The sequence below is a fragment of the Mustelus asterias genome, chromosome 2 (assembly GCF_964213995.1).
Source record: "Mustelus asterias chromosome 2, sMusAst1.hap1.1, whole genome shotgun sequence".
In the NCBI taxonomy this organism is placed as follows: domain Eukaryota; kingdom Metazoa; phylum Chordata; class Chondrichthyes; order Carcharhiniformes; family Triakidae; genus Mustelus; species Mustelus asterias.
In genome coordinates, this window is record NC_135802.1 from 127,444,915 (window position 1) to 127,463,557 (window position 18,643).

At 42.1% G+C, this 18,643-nt stretch overlaps 1 protein-coding gene across 3 annotated transcripts in view; it reads right to left on the reverse strand.

Moving 5' to 3' along the window:
• Nucleotides 1-9,035: 9,035 nt before the first annotated feature.
• The window catches only part of mcur1 (mitochondrial calcium uniporter regulator 1), an 89,769-nt gene continuing 80,161 nt past the window's right edge, over nucleotides 9,036-18,643 (reverse strand). Inside the window, exons 9-11 of one of the 3 annotated variants that reach the window (XR_013500754.1) lie at nucleotides 18,380-18,547; nucleotides 16,071-16,352; nucleotides 9,036-10,307 (exon numbers count right to left, since the gene is read on the reverse strand). Coding sequence is in view for 2 of the 3 variants with exons in the window: in XM_078241195.1 (XP_078097321.1) it covers nucleotides 10,285-10,307; nucleotides 18,380-18,547 (191 nt within the window). In the remaining variant the exon portion in view is untranslated. The remainder of the gene's footprint in view (nucleotides 10,308-16,070; nucleotides 16,353-18,379; nucleotides 18,548-18,643) is intronic. The other 2 variants (XM_078241204.1, XM_078241195.1) reach the window with 2 other exon arrangements.

Sequence of the window (18,643 nt, forward strand, 5' to 3'; positions counted from 1 at the left end):
CCCTCTATCCCACACCTCCTTACTTTCTTCATGAGCCTACCATGAGGAACCTTATCAAATGCCTTACTAAAATCCATGTATACGACATCAACTGCTCTACCTTCATCTAAACACTTAGTTACCTCCTCAAAGAATTCAATCAAATCTGTGAGGCAAGACTTACCCTTCACGAATCCGTGCTGACTATCACGGATTAAGCTGCATCTTTCCAAATGGTCATAAATCCTATCCCTCAGGACCTTTTCCATTAACTTACCGACTATCGAAGTAAGACTAACCGGCCTATAATTACCAGGGTCATTCCTATTTCCTTTCTTAAACAGAGGAACAACATTCGCCACTCTCCAGTCCTCTGGCACAATCCCTGTGGAAAGTGAGGACCCAAAGATCAAAGGCTCTGCAATCTCATCCCTTGCCTCCCAAAGAATCCTAGGATATATCCCATCTGGCCCAGGGGACTTATCGACCCTCAGGTTTTTCAAAATTGCTAATACACCTTCCATCAGAACATCTAGCTCCTCTAGCCTATCAGCCTGTATCCCACTCTCATCCTCAAAAACATGGTCCCTCTCCTTGGTGAACACTGAAGAAAAGTATTCATTCATCGCCTCTCCTATCTCTTCTGACTCCATGCACAAGTTCCCACTACTGTCCTTGACCGGCCCTAACCTCACCCTGGTCATTCTTTAATTTCTCACATAAGAGTACAAAGCCTTGGGGTTTTCCTTGATCCGACCTGCCAAGGACTTCTCATGCCCCCTCCTAGCTCTCCTAAGCCCTTTTTTTAGCTCATTCCTTGCTACCTAGTAACCTTCAAACGACCCAACTGAACCTTGTTTTCTCATCCTTACATACGCTTCCTTTTTCCTCTTGACAAGACATTCAACCTCTTTTGTGAACCATGGTTCCCTCACTCGGCCATTTCCTCCCTGCCTGACAGGGACATCTCTATCAAGGACACGCAGTATTTGTTCCTTGAACAAGCTCCACTTTTCATTTGTGCCTTTCCCTGACAGTTTCTGTTCCCATCTTATGCTCCCTAATTCTTGCCTAATCGCATCATAATTACCCCTCCCCCAATTATAAACCTTGCCCTGCCGTATGGCCCTATCCCACTCCATTGCAATAATGAAAGACACCGAATTGTGGTCACTATCTCCAAAGTGCTCTCCCACAACCAAATCTAACACTTGGCCCGGTTCATTACCCAGTACCAACTCCAATGTGGCCCCACCTCTTGTCGGCCCATCCACATATTGTGTCAGGAAACCCTCCTGCACACACTGTACAAAAACTGCCCCATTCGAACTATTCGACCTATAAAGGTTCCAATCAATATTTGGAAAGTTAAAGTCACCCATGACAACTACCCTGTGACCTCCACACCTATCCATAATCTGCTTTGCAATTTCCTCCTCCACATCTCTATTACTATTTGGGGGCCTATAGAAAACCCCCAACAACGTGACCGCTCCTTTCCTATTTCTAACTTCAGCCCATATTACCTCAGTAGGCAGATCCCCCTCGAACTGCCTTTCTGCAGCCGTTAAACTATCCTTGATTAACAATGCTACTCCTCCACCTCTTTTACCACCTTCCCTACTCTTACTGAAACATCTATACCCCGGAACTTCCAACAACCATTCTTGTCCTTGTTCTACCCATGTCTCTGTAATTGCCACAACATCATAGTCCCAAGTACCAATCCACGCTCCATGTTCACCTACCTTATTCTGGATGCTCCTTGCATTGAAGTAGACACACTTCAACCCACCTTCCTGTCTGCCGGTACACTCCTGCGACCTTGATACCCTCCTCAGTACCTCACTACACTCAACACTGGCTTCTGGACTATAGCTCGTTTTCCTACCCCCCTGACAAATTAGTTTAAACCCCCCCGAAGAGCCGTAGCAAATTTCCCTCCCAGGATATTGGTGCCCCTCTGGTTCAGGTGCAAACCATCCTGTTTGTAGAGGTCCAATTGTGCTCCAATTATCCATGTAACTGAAACCCTCTCTCCTACACCATCCCTGCAGCCACGTGTTTATCTGCACTCTCTCCCTGTTCCTCAACTCGCTATCACGTGGCACCGGCAACAAACCAGAGATGACAACATGGTTTGTCTTGGCTCTCAGCTTCCACCCTAGCTCCCTAAATTCCTGTTTTAAATCCCTGTCCCTGCTCTTACCTATGTTGTTGGTACCGATGTGTACCACGACTTGTGACTGTTCCCCCTCCCCCTTAAGGATCCTAAAAACACAGTCCGAGACGTCACGGACCCTGGGCATCCGGGAGGCAACATACCATCCGTGAGTCTCTTTCGCTGCCACAGAAACTCCTATCTATCCCTCTAACTGTCAAGTCCCCAATAACTATTGCTCTCCTGCTCTCCCCCCTTCCCTTCTGAGCCACAGGGACGGACCCAGCGCTGGAGATCCGGTCACCGTAGCTTACCACTGGTAGGTCGTCCCCCTCAACAGTATCCAAAGCGGTATACTTGTTGCTGAGGGGAACAACCACAGGGGATCCCTGCACTGACTGCTTCCTCCCAGCCCCTCTCACCGTCACCCATCTATCTTCATTCTTCGGAGTAACTATATCCCTGAGGCTTCTGTCTATGACCACCTCTGCCTCCCGAATGATCCAAAGTTCATCCAGCTCCAGCTCCAGATCCCTAACATGGTCTTCAAGGAGCTGGAATTGGATGCACTTCCTGCAGGTGTATTCAGCTGGAACACTACTGGTGTCCCTCACCTCAAACATCCCACAGGAGGAACATTGCACTGCCTGCACTGACATCCCTGCTAACGTCCCTTACTGAGAAACAAAAGAGAGAAAAAAAAGCTTACCTGCTCTCACTCCGAGTCCTTTTTTTAGGTTAGAGGAGGGGGGAGGGTGGGAGACTCTAAACTGAGATTAAACCCAAACAACTGAGATTAAATCCAAACAACTGAGATTAAATCCAAACAACTGAGATTAAACCCAAACAACTGAGATTAAATCCAAACAACTGAGATTAAATCCAAACAAACTGATATTAAATCCAAACAACTGAGATTAAACCCAAACAACTGAGATTAAATCCAAACAAACTGAGATTAAACCCAAACAACTGAGATTAAATCCAAACAACTGAGATTAAGCCCAAACAACTGAGATTAAGCCCAAACAACTGAGATTAAACCCAAACAACTGAGATGAAACCCAAACAAACTGAGATTAAATCCAAACAACTGAGGTGAAACCCAAACAAACTGAGATTAAATCCAAACAACTGAGATTAAATCCAAACAACTGAGATTAAATCCAAACAACTGATATTAAACCCAAACAACTGAGATGAAACCCAAACAACTGAGATGAAACCCAAACAACTGAGATTAAATCCAAACAACTGAGATTAAACCCAAACAAACTGAGATTAAATCCAAACAACTGAGATGAAACCCAAACAACTGAGATGAAACCCAAACAACTGAGATTAAATCCAAACGACGGAGATTAAACCCAAACAACCTGAGATTAAATCCAAACAACTGAGATTAAACCCAAACAACTGAGATTAAATCCAAACAAACTGAGATTAAACCCAAACAACTGAGATTAAACCCAAACAAACTGAGATTAAATCCAAACAATTTCATGGTGAGTGTCTGGAACAAGCTGCCAGAGGTAGTAGTAGAGGCGGGTACAATTTTATTTTATAAAAAGCATTTAGATAGTTACATGGGTACGATGGGTATAGAGGGATATGGGCCAAATGTGGGCAATTGGGATTAGTTTAGGGGTTTAAAAAAAAATAAGGGCGGCATGAACAAGTTGGGCCAAAGGGCCTGTTTCCATGCTGTAAACCTCTATGACTCTATAAATGTAAATGGCAGTATAATCATAAGACCATAAGACATAGAAGCAGAATTAGGCCACTCGATCCATCGTGTCTGCTCCGCCATTCAAACATGGCTGATATTTTTCTCATCCCCATTCTCCTGCCTTTTCCCCATAACCCCTGATCTCCTTATTAATCAAGAACCTATCTATCTCTGTCTTAAAGACACTCAATGATCTGGCCTCCACAGCCTTCTGCAGCAAAGAGTTCCACAGATTCACCACTCTCTGGCTGAAGAAATACCTCTTCATCTCTGTTTTAAAGGATCATCCCTTTAGTCTGCGGTTGTGCCCTCTGGTTCTAGTTTTTCCTACTAGTGGAAACATCTTCTCCATGTCCACTCTATCCAAGCCTTGCAGTATCCTATAAGTTTCAATAAGATCCCCCCTCATCCTTCTAAACGCCAATAAGTACAGACCCAGAGTCCTCAACCGTTCCTCATACGACAAGCTCTTCATTCCAGGGACATTGCATTTGCCTTCCTAACTGCCGACTGAACCTGCACGTTAACCTTAAGAGAATCTTGAACAAGGACCCCTAAGTCCCTTTGTGTTTCTGATTTCCTAAGCATTTCCCCATTTAGAAAATAGTTTATGCCTCCATTTCTCCTTCAAAAGTGCATAACCTCACACTTTTCCAAATTGTATTCCATTTGCCATTTCTTTGCCCACTCTCCTAACCTGTCCAAGACCTTCTGCAGCACCCTCCCCCCCCCACTTCCTCAATACTACCTGTCCTTTTACATATCTTTGTATCATCTACAAACTTAGTAACAGCGCCTTCAGAACAACCATCAGAATTTAAAGTGAAGGAATTAAAAAAGAAACTAGAAAAAACAAACCAGCAAAACAAAATGGACGAGGCAGAGGTTTTGATTTAAAATTGTTTAATTCAATGTTGAGTCCAAAGGCTGTAGAGTCCCATGTCCAAAGGTGTTCCTTGAGTTTGCATTGAGTTTCACTGGAACACTGTAGCAGGCCAAGTGATAATAACAAGTGATAAAAAGTTCAAAGGTCATGCTTGGGTCAGAGTTGTATTAGGAATTGGGGTAAAGTTGCAACAGGATACAGTTTGGGACAGCAGCGTTGCTGAAGGTAGGTATGCATTGATCGAGATCAGCTTTCCCTGGACCTGAAGGACTATGCATTGATTCACACCACTTGGAATGATGGTCCCTGCATTTGGTGTTTGTGCACGGGTGAAAGAAAGACTTGCATGTATATGCTTTGCATGCGGTTGTATGTCCTAGAGCACTTTAAAGCCAGTTAAGTACTTTTGAAAATAAAAGCAAAATACTGTGGATTCTGGAATCTGAAACCAAAACAGAAAATGCTGGAAAATCTGACAGCAACTGTGGGGAGAGAATAGAGCCAACCTTTCGAACCTAGATGACCCTTCGTCAGAGCTACTTTTGAAGTGTAGTCACTCTCATAACAGAGAATGGGCAACTAATCGACATGCAGCAACGTGATAATGAGTAGGGCGGCATGGTGGCACAGAGGTTAGCACTGCTGCGTCACAGCACCAGGCACCCGGGTTCGATTCTCAGCTTGGGTCATTGTCTGTGTGGAGTTTGCATGTTCTCCCCGTGTCCCCGGTTTCCTCCGGGTACTCCGGTTTCCTCCCACAGTCTGAAAGATGTGCTGGTTAAGTGCATTGACCTGAACAGGCGTCTGAGTGTGGCGACTAGGGGAATTTCACAGTAACTTCATTGTAGTATTAATGTAAGCCTTACTTGTGACTAATAAATAAATTTTTTTAAAAAGTTAATCTGTTTTGTAATGTTGTTTGAGGAATAAATAGCAGCCACGACATAGGATAAATCCCCTACTTTTCTGATCCATGTGTAGTTTCCTGGCTATTTTCATCCCCCTGCCCTATGAAAATCAACATCTGATATTGCAATTTGTGCACATGCTTCAGTTCTATACTATGGCAGAGTTTGTGCGCCTTGGTGAATTTTTGAAGCATGCTCCTGGTTTACATAAATTATTTTAGCCATAAGCAGTTGGACACTGTGGCATCATTAAAAGATCGTTGTTGGTATTGTAAGGTTGTTTGGTGATTCACCAAGAGATCTGGAGGCTTGTATCATAGAGTCATAGAGTTTTACAGCATGGAAACAGGCCCTTCGGCTCAATTTGTCCCTGCTGACCTTTTTTTACAACTAAGCTAGTCCCAATTGCCCGCATTTGGCCCATATCCCTCTATACCCATTTAACTGTCTAAATGCTTTTTTTAAGACAAAATTGTACCCACCTCTACTACTACCTCTAGCAGCTCATTCCAGACACTCACCACCCTGTGTGTGAAAAAATTGCCCCTCTGGACCCTTTTGTATCTATCCCCTCTCATCTTAAATCTACACCCTCTAGTTTAGACTTCCCTACCTTTGGGAAAAGATGTTGACTCATCTGATGAAGGAGCAGCGCTCCGAAAGCTCTTAATTCCAAATAAACTTGTTACACTTTAACCTGGTGTTGTGAGACTTCTCACTGTGCGCATTCTTTCTAGTTTAATAATATCCTTTCTATAATAGGGTGACCAGAACTGGAACAGTATTCCAAGTGTGGCCTTACCAATGTCTTATACAACTTCAACAAGATGTCCCAATTCCTATATTCAATGTTCTGGCCAATGAAACCAAGCATGCTGAATGTCTGTCCACCTGTGACTCCAGTTTTAAGGAGCTATGAACCTGTACCCCTAGATCTCTTTGTTCTATAATTCTCCTCAACGCCCTATCACTAACTGAGTAAGTCCTGCCTTGATTTGATCTACCAAAATGCATCACCTCGCATTTATCTAAATTAAACTCCACCTGCCATTCATCAGCCCACTGGCCCAATTGATCAAGATCCCATTGCAATCGTAGATAACATTCTTCAATGTCCACGATGCCACCAATCTTGGTGCCATCTGCAAACTTACTAACGATGCCTCCTAAATTCTCATCCAAATCATTAATATAAATGACAAATAACAGTGGACCCAGCACCGATCTCTAAGGCACATTGTTGGTCACAGGTCTCCAGTCTGAAAAACAACCCTCTACAACCACTCACTTATCTTCTGTTATCAAGCCAATTTTGTATGCAATTGGCTACCTCACCCTGGAGCCTGTGAGATTAACCTCATGCAACAATCTACCATGCGATACCTTGTCAAAGGGCTTGCTAAAGTCCATGTAGACAATGTCGAGTGCACTGCCCTTATCTATCTTCTTGGTTACCCCTTCAAAAAACTCAAATTCGAGATCAGTATCATTGAACATAAACTGTTTGTTGGTAACCCATTAACTGTTACTGCCCTGCATGTTGTCTCCAGGCTGGCTCTTTCCAGACTTTGCCACATGAAATCTACCATCATGTGACTCTCTACATCATATCGTGCGTGGATGGTACGGTTCTCCAATCCCACATTTAGCCTTGCTTTGTCAAACACTCTTATACTACACCTTCCCCAAGTTTTTGATAATATTGCTAATACAATCTTCTTTGCTACCCATGACTTTATAAATTCCTGACTTTATAAATTCAGATGATCTGGAGGCATTACGATTCATCCAGATTTTGTTCTGTCACCTTTGGAGGAATGATAGTCTCAGTTGCTTTGGTTTGCTTTATTAGTTAAGGATTAAAATTGTAGTACTGTGTGTTTCCAGTACTTGGTTATCTCCATTTGATTCACTTTCTACATTCCTTTAAGTTAGGTTGCATTTTTCTTTTGCCAACTAGTCTGCTTTGTTTGGACACTGTGGGTTTGTCCCGTTCCATTCATTCCTAGCATGGAATCAGATTTTCTTTCTGTGGGGGTCTGTCATGTTCTTGTTCAACATTGATGTTTCAAAAATGGAACCTTAACTTCTACTTGTCACACAATCTCTGCCTAATATTTGTTTACTTTCTTATTTTCCAATTATTTTTCAAGCTTACGAATCTTTTCATTCAGCTCAGCAACTACCCTGGTGAGTTCAGTTGTCATTGTTTCAGAGTTATTAGTTTTTAAAGTCTGGATTTGTACTTCCATACTGTGCACTTCATCGTTCACGTTTGTCAGGTTGGATCGAAGTTCAAGAATTTCATTGCTCTTCATGATGTGTACTAGATACTTCCGATACTTGAAGTTCATCCAGTCCAAATTTTTCATTAGCAAACTTATCTTTCATATGTGAAAATTGGTTTTATACACTGAACAATTTTGCCTGAGTCGAGCCTAATTCCTGTGTGCTATCCATGCAGCTCACATTCTTTAATTTTACTTTTGCTAATTGTTTCCCAGAGTCTTCTACTTTCTCTTCCAACTTTAAAAAATTTTTTCTTGACCTTCCTGGTTCTTGATTGTAATTTCAGCCATGTCATTTTTCAATAACTCAATTGATCTCAGTACATTAGAGGTATCCAGTGCATTTTCTTACAGTTCCTTGATTTTCAGGGTTGGATTTACATTTTCCAATCTTATTTGTCTTTTTTTTCTCCGTCTGCAGCAGTGCTTTATCCTTGTTCTTAATTGTGGTTTCACTGTTAGTTTGTCTCCAGTGAAGCCTTGTTTCAGTTCTGTAATTATGCTACTCATGGCTTCATTTTTTGCGTTTGAAAAGTTAGGACTTTTGTTTTACTTCTCTTCATAATTTTCCAGAGGAATAAGCTTCGATCTGAGGAATTCTTGTAGCATCCTTGACCAGGTTTTCCTTTCTTTGCAATACTCAATCACTTTGTCTTGATTTTTCTTGTGATTTAATAGAGTCTCCGGTTTTCTTCCACCAGTCCCCCATTCTGTGCTTAAGACAGTCTTCATTTCTTCATGCTGCAGAAGAGTGATGTACTCCTTCTGCATTTGATTTTGAATGACAATTAAAAGTTCTCTCAAATGTTTGTTTTCTTGTTGACTTCTTGCCAACACGCACTGTACTTCAGTATATTGTCTTGTCACCAATGATAGTTCCAACACAGCTTTTGCTTAAGTAGTATTCAATATCTTCATTACCGCCTCATGTTTATCCATGACTACTTATTGATTCATCAAAGGGTCTTTCAAGACAGTTTCTTTGTGTACCTTTACTGCCTGCTGTGATGCTTGGCTACATAGGTGTGGAGATGCCGGCGTTGGACTGGGGTAAACACAGTAAGAAGTTTAACAACACCAGGTTAAAGTCCAACAGGTTTATTTGGTAGCAAAAGCCACACAAGCTTTCGGAGCTCTAAGCCCCTTCTTCAGGTGAGTGGGAATTCTGTTCACAAACAGAGCTTATAAAGACACAGACTCAATTTACATGAATAATGGTTGGAATGCGAATACTTACAACTAATCAAGTCTTTAAGAAACAAAACAATGTGAGTGGAGAGAGCATCAAGACAGGCTAAAAAGATGTGTATTGTCTCCAGACAAGACAGCCAGTGAAACTCTGCAGGTCCACGCAACTGTGGGAGTTACAAATAGTGTGACATGAACCCAATATCCCGGTTGAGGCCGTCCTCGTGTGTGCGGAACTTGGCTATCAGTTTCTGCTCAGCGACTCTGCGCTGTCGTGTGTCGCGAAGGCCGCCTTGGAGAACGCTTACCCAAACGCCGAATGGTCTCCTTCTGCACTGTAGGATTCTATGATCTATGTTCTCCCCACTTCATGCCAATTCCAAATTCTTAGTGGGCTTATACAACATGATAATTAACATAGCAGAAGCAGTTATGGTAACAATATGGTTTGTGAAATAAAAAGTGAATTTTACACTGCAATTTTGCATTATGGTCGCTCATGGGACTTGCCCCATTGGTGGCCACTTTGTGAGACTAGTCTGTCTGAAAAGCTGCAATCATGTTTCACTGAATTGGCAACTGTACTTTGTTTTTATTATCCTTGTTTTATTTAGAAATGAAATCAACATTTAAAAAGAATAATGGATGGCTAAGTTTACAGTTAATTATTTGTACTCAAAATTACAGGGATACTTTGGTAAAACTAATATTAAAAGGACTTGAGTGTTCCCAAAGAATGTTTAAAAATGTTAACGGTTTCCATGGCGGCAATTCACAGTGGGTCCTTTTGCCTGCTTGTGAACGAAGTTAAACATTTTAAATAATTCTCAGTATTTCAGTTTCACCTTTGCGCATCATGAATTCTTTCAGTGATACAACTACATGATTATACTCTCTAGGAAATAAGTACAGGTCTTTTCATTGTGCTTTAACATATATCATTGCTCCATTCTCCCTCTGATCTGCTGTCGCCATGTTTGGACACTGATTAGTTATTTGTGCAGTGGTTATCTGCCAGGTCTTTTTTTCAATCTTCAATTGAAGGTCATCTGTGTTTGGCAATGTCCACATGTGAATCTGCTGATGGGCTCTCGACTGATGATGTTCTGGCAGCTTCAGCCATTAATTTAGACACCTTTCCATTGTTAAAAGTAGAAGCATGGCAATTCTGAAACAGATCGATGGAGGTGTTAAACTTTTGTGTAGGCAACAAGCTTGAGGAGAAGAAATTATAAATTAGTAAAGTCTAAGGAAGTTGGAGGGTAGATTTTTTGTAGGGCTAATTAGTAGAGCATTAGGGATATATTGGAGGTGTATAGAAGGAAGCATGTGATCATGTTTTCGATTTTCATCCTAGATATTTTCTCGGGTTCAGCATCTTCCTTGCAATCCCCAGAATGTGGAGCCTGCCCAATACCTTTGTGAATAATGTATGACTGCTAGAATGTATCACATGTTTCTCCTCTTGGGGGGAAAAAAAATAAGTTTGCAAACTTTAGATTGTTTTATTAAATAAAACAAATTAATGAATCATAACCTTCATTTTTCTCCCTAATGGATAAAATAATAAGTCTCATTTCACATCCTCTCCATACATAAAGTTTGGAACTGTTGGTGGGTACAATGTTTGAACATAGAACTCCTCTTCTGGTTGGAGCACTGGAACAGACTTCCCAAAGAAATATCTAAATCCTTTGAAATTAATCAAAAACATAAGGCAATAGATAATTCCATCTCTCATAGTTACATTAAATCAACTATTTGAAATGTTTATGCTCCAAGTACAATGGGCACTTGCAGTGAAGAAAGAAAACTTTTTGGAGTTCAAAGGTGGCAAAGCTCTGTTTGGCCAGCTCGAGGAAACGGGGGTCAAACTCAACATTTGGCTGACTTGGCAAGAAGGGGCCTGAGCTGAAAACTGGGGAGTGCCAAAATACCTAGTCTGAGGGCCAAGCCCAGAACTGCAAGCTGAACTTGGAGGCCAAAGACAGGTGACAGAGAAGTCTGGAGTGATCCTCCAAAATGGTGTTGACTAATTTCTAAAATTATCTGAAGAGGCTTAACCTCAGTTTCAACCCATCTTCACCCCCCACGTGCCCAGATCCCGCACAAGCTCTGTAACTGAAATCAGAATATCTGTAATTGAAGTCACTGTGCTGACACAGTGAATAGTACAACAAGGTTTTTCTCAGGCACAGCTGATAATTGAAATGACCATTTTCTTGCCAGGCTGTTAAAAACTAAAACTATTTTGCATGGGTGGCACAATGGTTAGCACAGCCTCACAGCACCAGGGACCCATGTTCAATTCTGGCTTTGAGTGACTGTCTGTGTGCAGTTTGCACGTTCTCCCCGTGTCTGTGTGGGTTTCCTCCGAGTGCTCTGGCTTCCTCCCACAGTCCCAACATGTGCAGGTTAGATGGATTGGACACCAAGGGGAAATTTAGCATGCCAAAGATGTGTAAATTAGGGGGATTGGCAACGTAAATACATGGCGTTGTGGGGATAGGGCAGGGATGAGCTCTGTCGGAGAGTTGGTGCAGACTTGATGAGCCGAATGGGCTCCTTATGCACTGTATGGATTCTATGATTGATATGCACATTGATTAGAATATATTATTAGAAACAGGTCACACAATCATCTAATATAACCCCACAAGCCAATGGACTATCAAAGCGCCAAATAAAACTGAAATAAAAAATAAAAGTAAAGTCACCATAGTCACAGATGACCCATAGGCTTTGAGAGGGAGAGTTGACTGGTGGGGATTTTAACCTGAGGATCACCTCGCCTCAGGTGAGGGGCATGGTTGAGAAGGCAGGCCTTTATAAATAATCTGTTGGCATCACCCTGCTTCACTGACCAGCTGTTCAGCCAACTGAGCTAAACTGATCCCAAAATGAATAATGTATGGAGAATTAATGGACATTGCCCAATAGATTCATTCTGTTGAAATGGTTAAATACAGAAATCCATGAAGAATTCTGTATCACAGATTTTTTTTAAAAGCCAATAGAATCTCTACTCTACAGAAGGAGGCCATTTGGCCCATCAAGTCTGTAACAACCACAATCCCACTCAGGCCCTCTTATTCCTGTAACCCCACACATTTACCCTGCTAATCCCCTGACACTAGGTAAATTTAGCATGGCCAATCAACCTAACCTGCACATCTTTGGACTGTTGGAGGAAACCGGGGCACCCAGAGGAAACCCACACAGACACGGGGAGAAAGTGCAAACTCCACACAGACAGTGACCTGAGGCCGGAATTGAACCTGGGTTCCTGGCGCTGTGAGGCAGCAGTGCTAACCACTGTGCCACCCTGATTGTTTTTCTGTGCCATCCTCTTCAGTCCCCACCACAAATTCTGTTCCCTAGCCCACCAACTCCATCTCTCTCTCTGGCCATTGTCTGAGGCCGAACCAGACAATTTGCAACCTTGATTTACTACATGACATGGAGAAGAGCTTCTGACATTTATATCTGTTCCATCACCAAGGCTGCCTCCATCCACTAAAGTAACATCTTGCCTCAGTTCATCCATGTCTTTATTACCTCAAGACTTGACTTTTCCAATGCTCTCCTGGCCAGCTTCACAGCTTGACCTGCTGTAACCTTCAGCTTCTCCAAAATTCTGCTACCTTCTGCATCAAATCCCTACATGTTGACCCACATTGGCTTTTGGCCCCCTATTGGAATTTGATTGGTTGTCTGTCAATCAACCGTGGGGTGGTGCCAGGAGAGCAGCTTCGGGTAGAAAGATGGCAACAAGCGTGTAAGCATCACAATATGTGTTCTCAATAAAAGTTGAGTCTATCTGCACCAAACCTGCTCCTTCCTCAAGTCATTACACTGGCAATGAGGATAGGATCCAACTTATTGTACAACATCTTTCTACTCTTTAGTCACAGGAGAGGTCCCAGAAGAGTGGAGAATAGCCAATGTTGTTTCTTTGTTTAAGAAGGGCAACAGGGATAATCCAGGAAATTACAGAACAGTGAGTTTTACATCCCGGGGAGGAAAATTATTGGAGAAGATTCTTAGGGACACAATTTATCCACATTCAGAAACAATTGACTTATTCGCGATAGGCAGCGTGGCTTTGTGTGGGGGAGGTCATGTCTCAGAAACTTGATTTGAGTTTTTTGAGGAAGTGACAAAGATGATTGATGAGGGCAGGGTGGTGGACGTTGTCTACACGGACTTTAGCAAGGCCTTTGACAAGGTTCCTCATGGCAAGCTGAGACAGAAGGTGAAGTCACATGGGATCCATAGTGAGCTGGTAAGAGGGAACTGGTTTTCTCATAGAAGACAAAGTCCAACAGTGGAAGAGTGTTTTTCTGACTGGAGATCTGTGACCAGTGGTGTTCTTCAGGGATCGGTGCTGGGGCCCCTGTTGTTTTTAATATGTATAAATGATTTAGAGGAGAATGCAAGTGGTCTGATTAGTAAGTTTGCGGATGATACAAGGACTGGGGAACTCCTGATAGCGAGGAGGATTGATGTGGAGATGCCGGCGTTGGACTGGAGAGAAAGGAGGATTGCCAGAGGATACAGCAGGATATAGATATGCTGGAGACCTGGGCAGTGAAATTGGAATTTAATCCAGACAAATGAGAGGTGATGCATTTTGGAAGGTCTAATGCAGGAGGGAAATATGCAGTATATGGCAGAACCCTTAGAAGCATTAACACACAGAGGGACCTTGCCGGAAAGTGCAACATAAGTGGATAAGGTGGTCAAGAAGGTGTATGGCATACTTTGCCTTCAGCAGTCGGGGCATAGAGTATAAAAATCAGCAAGTCGTTGCAGCTGTATAGAACTTTAGTTAGGCCACATTTAGAATACTGTGTACAGTCATGCATACCACACCACCAGAAGGATGTGGAGGCTTTGGAAAGGGTACAGAAAAGTTTTACCAGGATGTTGCCTGGTTTGGAGGGTTTTAGCTATGAGGAGAGATTGGACAAACCTGATTTGTTTTCACTTGAATGTTGGAGGCTAAGACCAGATAGAAATTTACAAAATTGAGTGGCATGAATAGAATGGATTGTCGGAGTCTTTTTCTCAGGTTAGAAATGCCAATTACTCGGGGATATAGGTGTAATGTAAAAGGGGGAAAGTTTAAAGGCGATGTGAGAGGCATGTTTTTTACACAGAGGATGGTAAGTAACTGGAATGCACTGCCAGAGGAGGTGGTAGAAGCTGCATTTAGCAATGCTTAAGAGGCATCTTGACACATACACGAACTCCCACTCAACTGACGAAGGAGCAGTGCTCCGAAAGCTAGTGGCGTTTGTTACCAAATAAACCTGTTGGACTTTAACCTGGTATTGTTAGACTCCTTATATACATGAATAGGCAGGGAATAGAGGGATATGGACCACGTTAGGGCAAAAGGTCTTTAGTTTAGAAAGACGTCATGTGTCAGCGCAGGCTTGGTAGGCCGAAGGGCCTGTTTCTCTGCTGTAATGTTCTTTGTTCTTATGCTGCATACCTCGCCCTGGTTGCTGTGAGTACCACAAAATTCAAAAACAACAAGGTCCTGCAAAGTTGAAAACAAAAAAACACTAAGACTCACCTAGACAAGTGTTGTGGCATTTTAAAAAGTTTTTGGAAAAAAGGCCCATGATCCCCAAAACTAGAAAAGTGCAGGAAACTCAGAAGAATTGGCAAGCTGTCAACATTTTTAAAAATGTCACTGTCTTAAAGTAGTAACCGCAGTTAAAGTGGTAAATGCAAGAAAAAGAAAACAGCCAGCACCTTCAAAAGCAAAAAGAAAAATGACTTACTGATCTATGTTGTTGTTCAGGAGGATCGTAAGACGCTGATGCTGAGGATTGGAGTTAGTATGTCGAGAGACTCGGTTGCTATTTCATTGTGAATGAAATTATTGATGAAGGTAAACATAGAGCTATCCAGCTGAGTGTGTGTGGAAGCAACATGTATAATCTTATCAGAAACCTGGCTGCCCCGAATGTACCCGATACTAAGCTGTACAATGAGTTAGTGGAGCTTGTAAAGTCCCATTTTCAGCCCAAACCGTCTGTAATTATGCAGTGCTTCAAGTTCAACATGAGAGTTCATGCTTCAGGAGAATCCATTGCTATCTTTAAGGTGAACCTGAAACAGTTCACTAAGTATTGAGAGTTTGGGAATGCCTTGAATTATATGCTGTGGGACAGACTTGTATGCAGGGTGAATGATAACACAATACAGCGCTATTTGCTTGCTGAATTGATTTTAACTGCACTCTACACTTTCTCTCACTATGGAGAGCACCAAGAAGATTCTCAGGATTTCCAGCACATAAACAATAGAATGTTAGGCAGAAGTCTGTCACTGAGCAGAGTGGCACAACAGATTTTCAGTACGACTCCTTGTATATCAAATGACATGTCAGGAAACCTACTTACAATGCATCAGCTGACAAGAAGTGCATTTGCTATTGATGTAGAGGGAATCTTGACTGGTCAGAAACATTCTATTTGAAGTCCGATGGAATTCTGGAGCTCTTGAAAAAATATGACACTGTTTTTCAAAAGGAATTGGAAAAATTAGAGGGCCTGCCAGCCAAAATACACATCAAGCCCCAGGCAAAACCACACTTCTTCAAGGTCAGGTCAGTGTCTAACTAAGAGAAAAGTGGAAGCAGAGTTGTGTAGGTTAGAAAACTCAGAAACGATTCAGCCTGTCTAGTACTGAGTGGGCTGCACCCATCATCCCAGTTGTCAAGTGAGGCTAAACCATACAACAAATTGACAGTCAACAAAGCAGCAAAGTTAGATAAATACCACTTTCCCAAATTGATGACTTGTACGCCAAGTTAGCATTAGGCAAGTCGTTCACCAAGAGAAATATGAAGGGTGCCTATCAGCAGTTGAAATTGGGCAGCACAAGAAGAGAATATGTAGCAGTCAATACTCACAGAGGTCTCTACCAGTACACCTGATTGTCTTTTGGAGTTTCATCTGCATGTGCCATTTTTCACTGAACTATGGAGAGTCTCCTGCAGGATTTCCATGTGTGGCCGTGTACTTAGGTGATTTCCTCATCACTGGGCCGGCTGCTGATGAACACTTAGCTAACCTTGAGGATGTGCTGAAAAGATTTATGGAAGCAGGTGTGCATTTGAAGTGAGAGAAATGCACATTCCAGGCACCTAAGGTAGTCTACCTGGGCCACAAAGTGGATGCTATGCAGTTGTATCCTGTTGAAGACAAGGTTCAACCCATTAAAAATGCACCATCACCCTGTAATGTGACAGAGCTTAAGTTATACAGCTGTTTCTTACTTAATCTGTGCACTGTGCTTGCACCACTTCAACTGTTTCTAAGGAAGAACCACCACTGGCCATGGGGTTCACAGCAAGAAAAGGTATTTGTAGTAGTGAAGAAATTGCTTCAGCCATCATGCTCAGTGGTACATTATGACCCAGCTAAAGAGCTCGGCTGACTTGTGACTCTTCTCTCTATAACATAGAAACCATACTGTCGCATCAAATGGAGGATGGGTCAAAAAGGCCCATCAGCTACATTTCAAGAACACACTCCCAGGCTGAAAATGGCTGGAGAAAGAAGTGCTATCAGTTTTCTTTGGTGACAACAAGTGTCAGCAGTACCTGCATGGGCAACCTTTCACAATTGTGTCTGACCATAAGCTGCTGATGGACTGGTTCAGCAAAGACAAAGCTATTCCCCCACTTACAGTTTCAGCAAAAATCCAGCACTGGGCCCTAATGTTATCAGCTGATAAGTGACACATTCATGTACTACCCTGGCTTGCTTATAGCCACTGCAGATACATTCAGTCATCTTCCATTAAAGAGCAATCCTGCCAAAATACACGTTCCACAATTGTAACTAAGAAAATATATGGTTTTCACACCTAGATTCAAACAAACATAGAACAGGTTTATTCAAAGAGATGTTCTTTGCACTGCACAGAACACAAACTTAAAGTAAAACAGCAGCCCCTGCAAACACCCAAATGACATCAGCATCAAATCAAGTAATCAGCTCTTAAAGCAACCTGCAACCCTCTTAAATATATAACATTCCTCTCCCTTCACTTCTGTGGTCATGACAACAAATTACTATGATGTTACACATAGGATTAATTATACGCTAGACACAGTACTGTCCATTAATCATTCTACACCGTCAATAACTAAGGCGATCAGGAGGACATCCTCTTTGGTTGTTTACGATGTTCTGGAATTTAGCTGTCCTTGACCCGAGAAGTATGATTTGGAACTTCAGTAGACACTTTGTCTCTTGGAACTAATTCTGCATCATTCTCATGGTATAGTAGCTAAGCCAAAATATTCGGGCAACTCAACTTTAACTCCCATGGTAGTATTCACAATACCAGGGACGAGAGAAGTTGGTACTTCTGGAGATGATTCTGAGAAATCATTTTGAGATGACAACAATCGGTCAGCATGGTGCTACCAAACTGGTTCATCTTTGGTTTGAACTGTGTAAGAAATTGGACCTGTTTTTGCTAAAACTATGGCCGAAACCCATTTCTCACTCGTGGCCTAATTACGCAACAACACTCGATCTCCTTGTTTAAATGAGCATTATTTTGCCCTATGTCTCATTCAACAACTTGAGATTGTTGTTAATGCGCTACTATCTCTGAAGTTTGTGGAGGTAATAAAAAATTAAGCGTAGTTCTCAAACTTCTCTTTAAGAGTAGTAATGTAGGTTCAAGTGCTCATCCAAATATTTTTTAAAGGTTGTGAAGTTTCCAGATTTCCAGGTGCATTCCAGATTTCCACCACCCTCTGAGTGAAAAAAAATATTTCTCAAATCCCCTATGAACACTCTGCCCCTTAGCCTAAAACTATGCCCCTCATGATTGACCAGTTTACCAGATCTTGCAAAAATTTCATCAAGTTTGTCGATGGTTTGTTCAGTTGTAAGAGATCTCATGATGATATTTTCTAGCCACTTTGAGTGTGCGTTAAATATGACTAATGTGATCATTGCCATTTTAGACCACTCCCAAGAGTGTAATGGAGATGATGGTGGTGTATTTCTTAATCGTGCACAGGATTGATACTGTCCCCCCTTTTCTTCGATCTGAGTATCCAGACCCAGCCACCAAAATAACTACATGCTAATTCCTTCATCCAGACTACACCAGGGTGTCCTTCATGTAGTTGTTCAAGAGCTCTTCCACACAGACTAGGAGGAATAATCAGTCGTATTCACCACAATAGACACCCACCTTGGACAGCCAATTCAAGCTTTCTTGATACATATGGTTTCAAATCAGGACATGCATGATGTATTCCAGCTAATGTTCCTTTCAGTATTATATCCGTCATCTTCCTCTTCATGGTATCATTTCTGGTATGTCTCTGAACTTGAGAAGCTGTCACAGGTAAATGATCTACTGGTGAAAAATAAAAAAATTAGCAAAACTAGTTGGTGCCATCTGCTCAATAGTTAAAGTGAAGTGTGATAATCATCAGCATTAGCATAACACTCT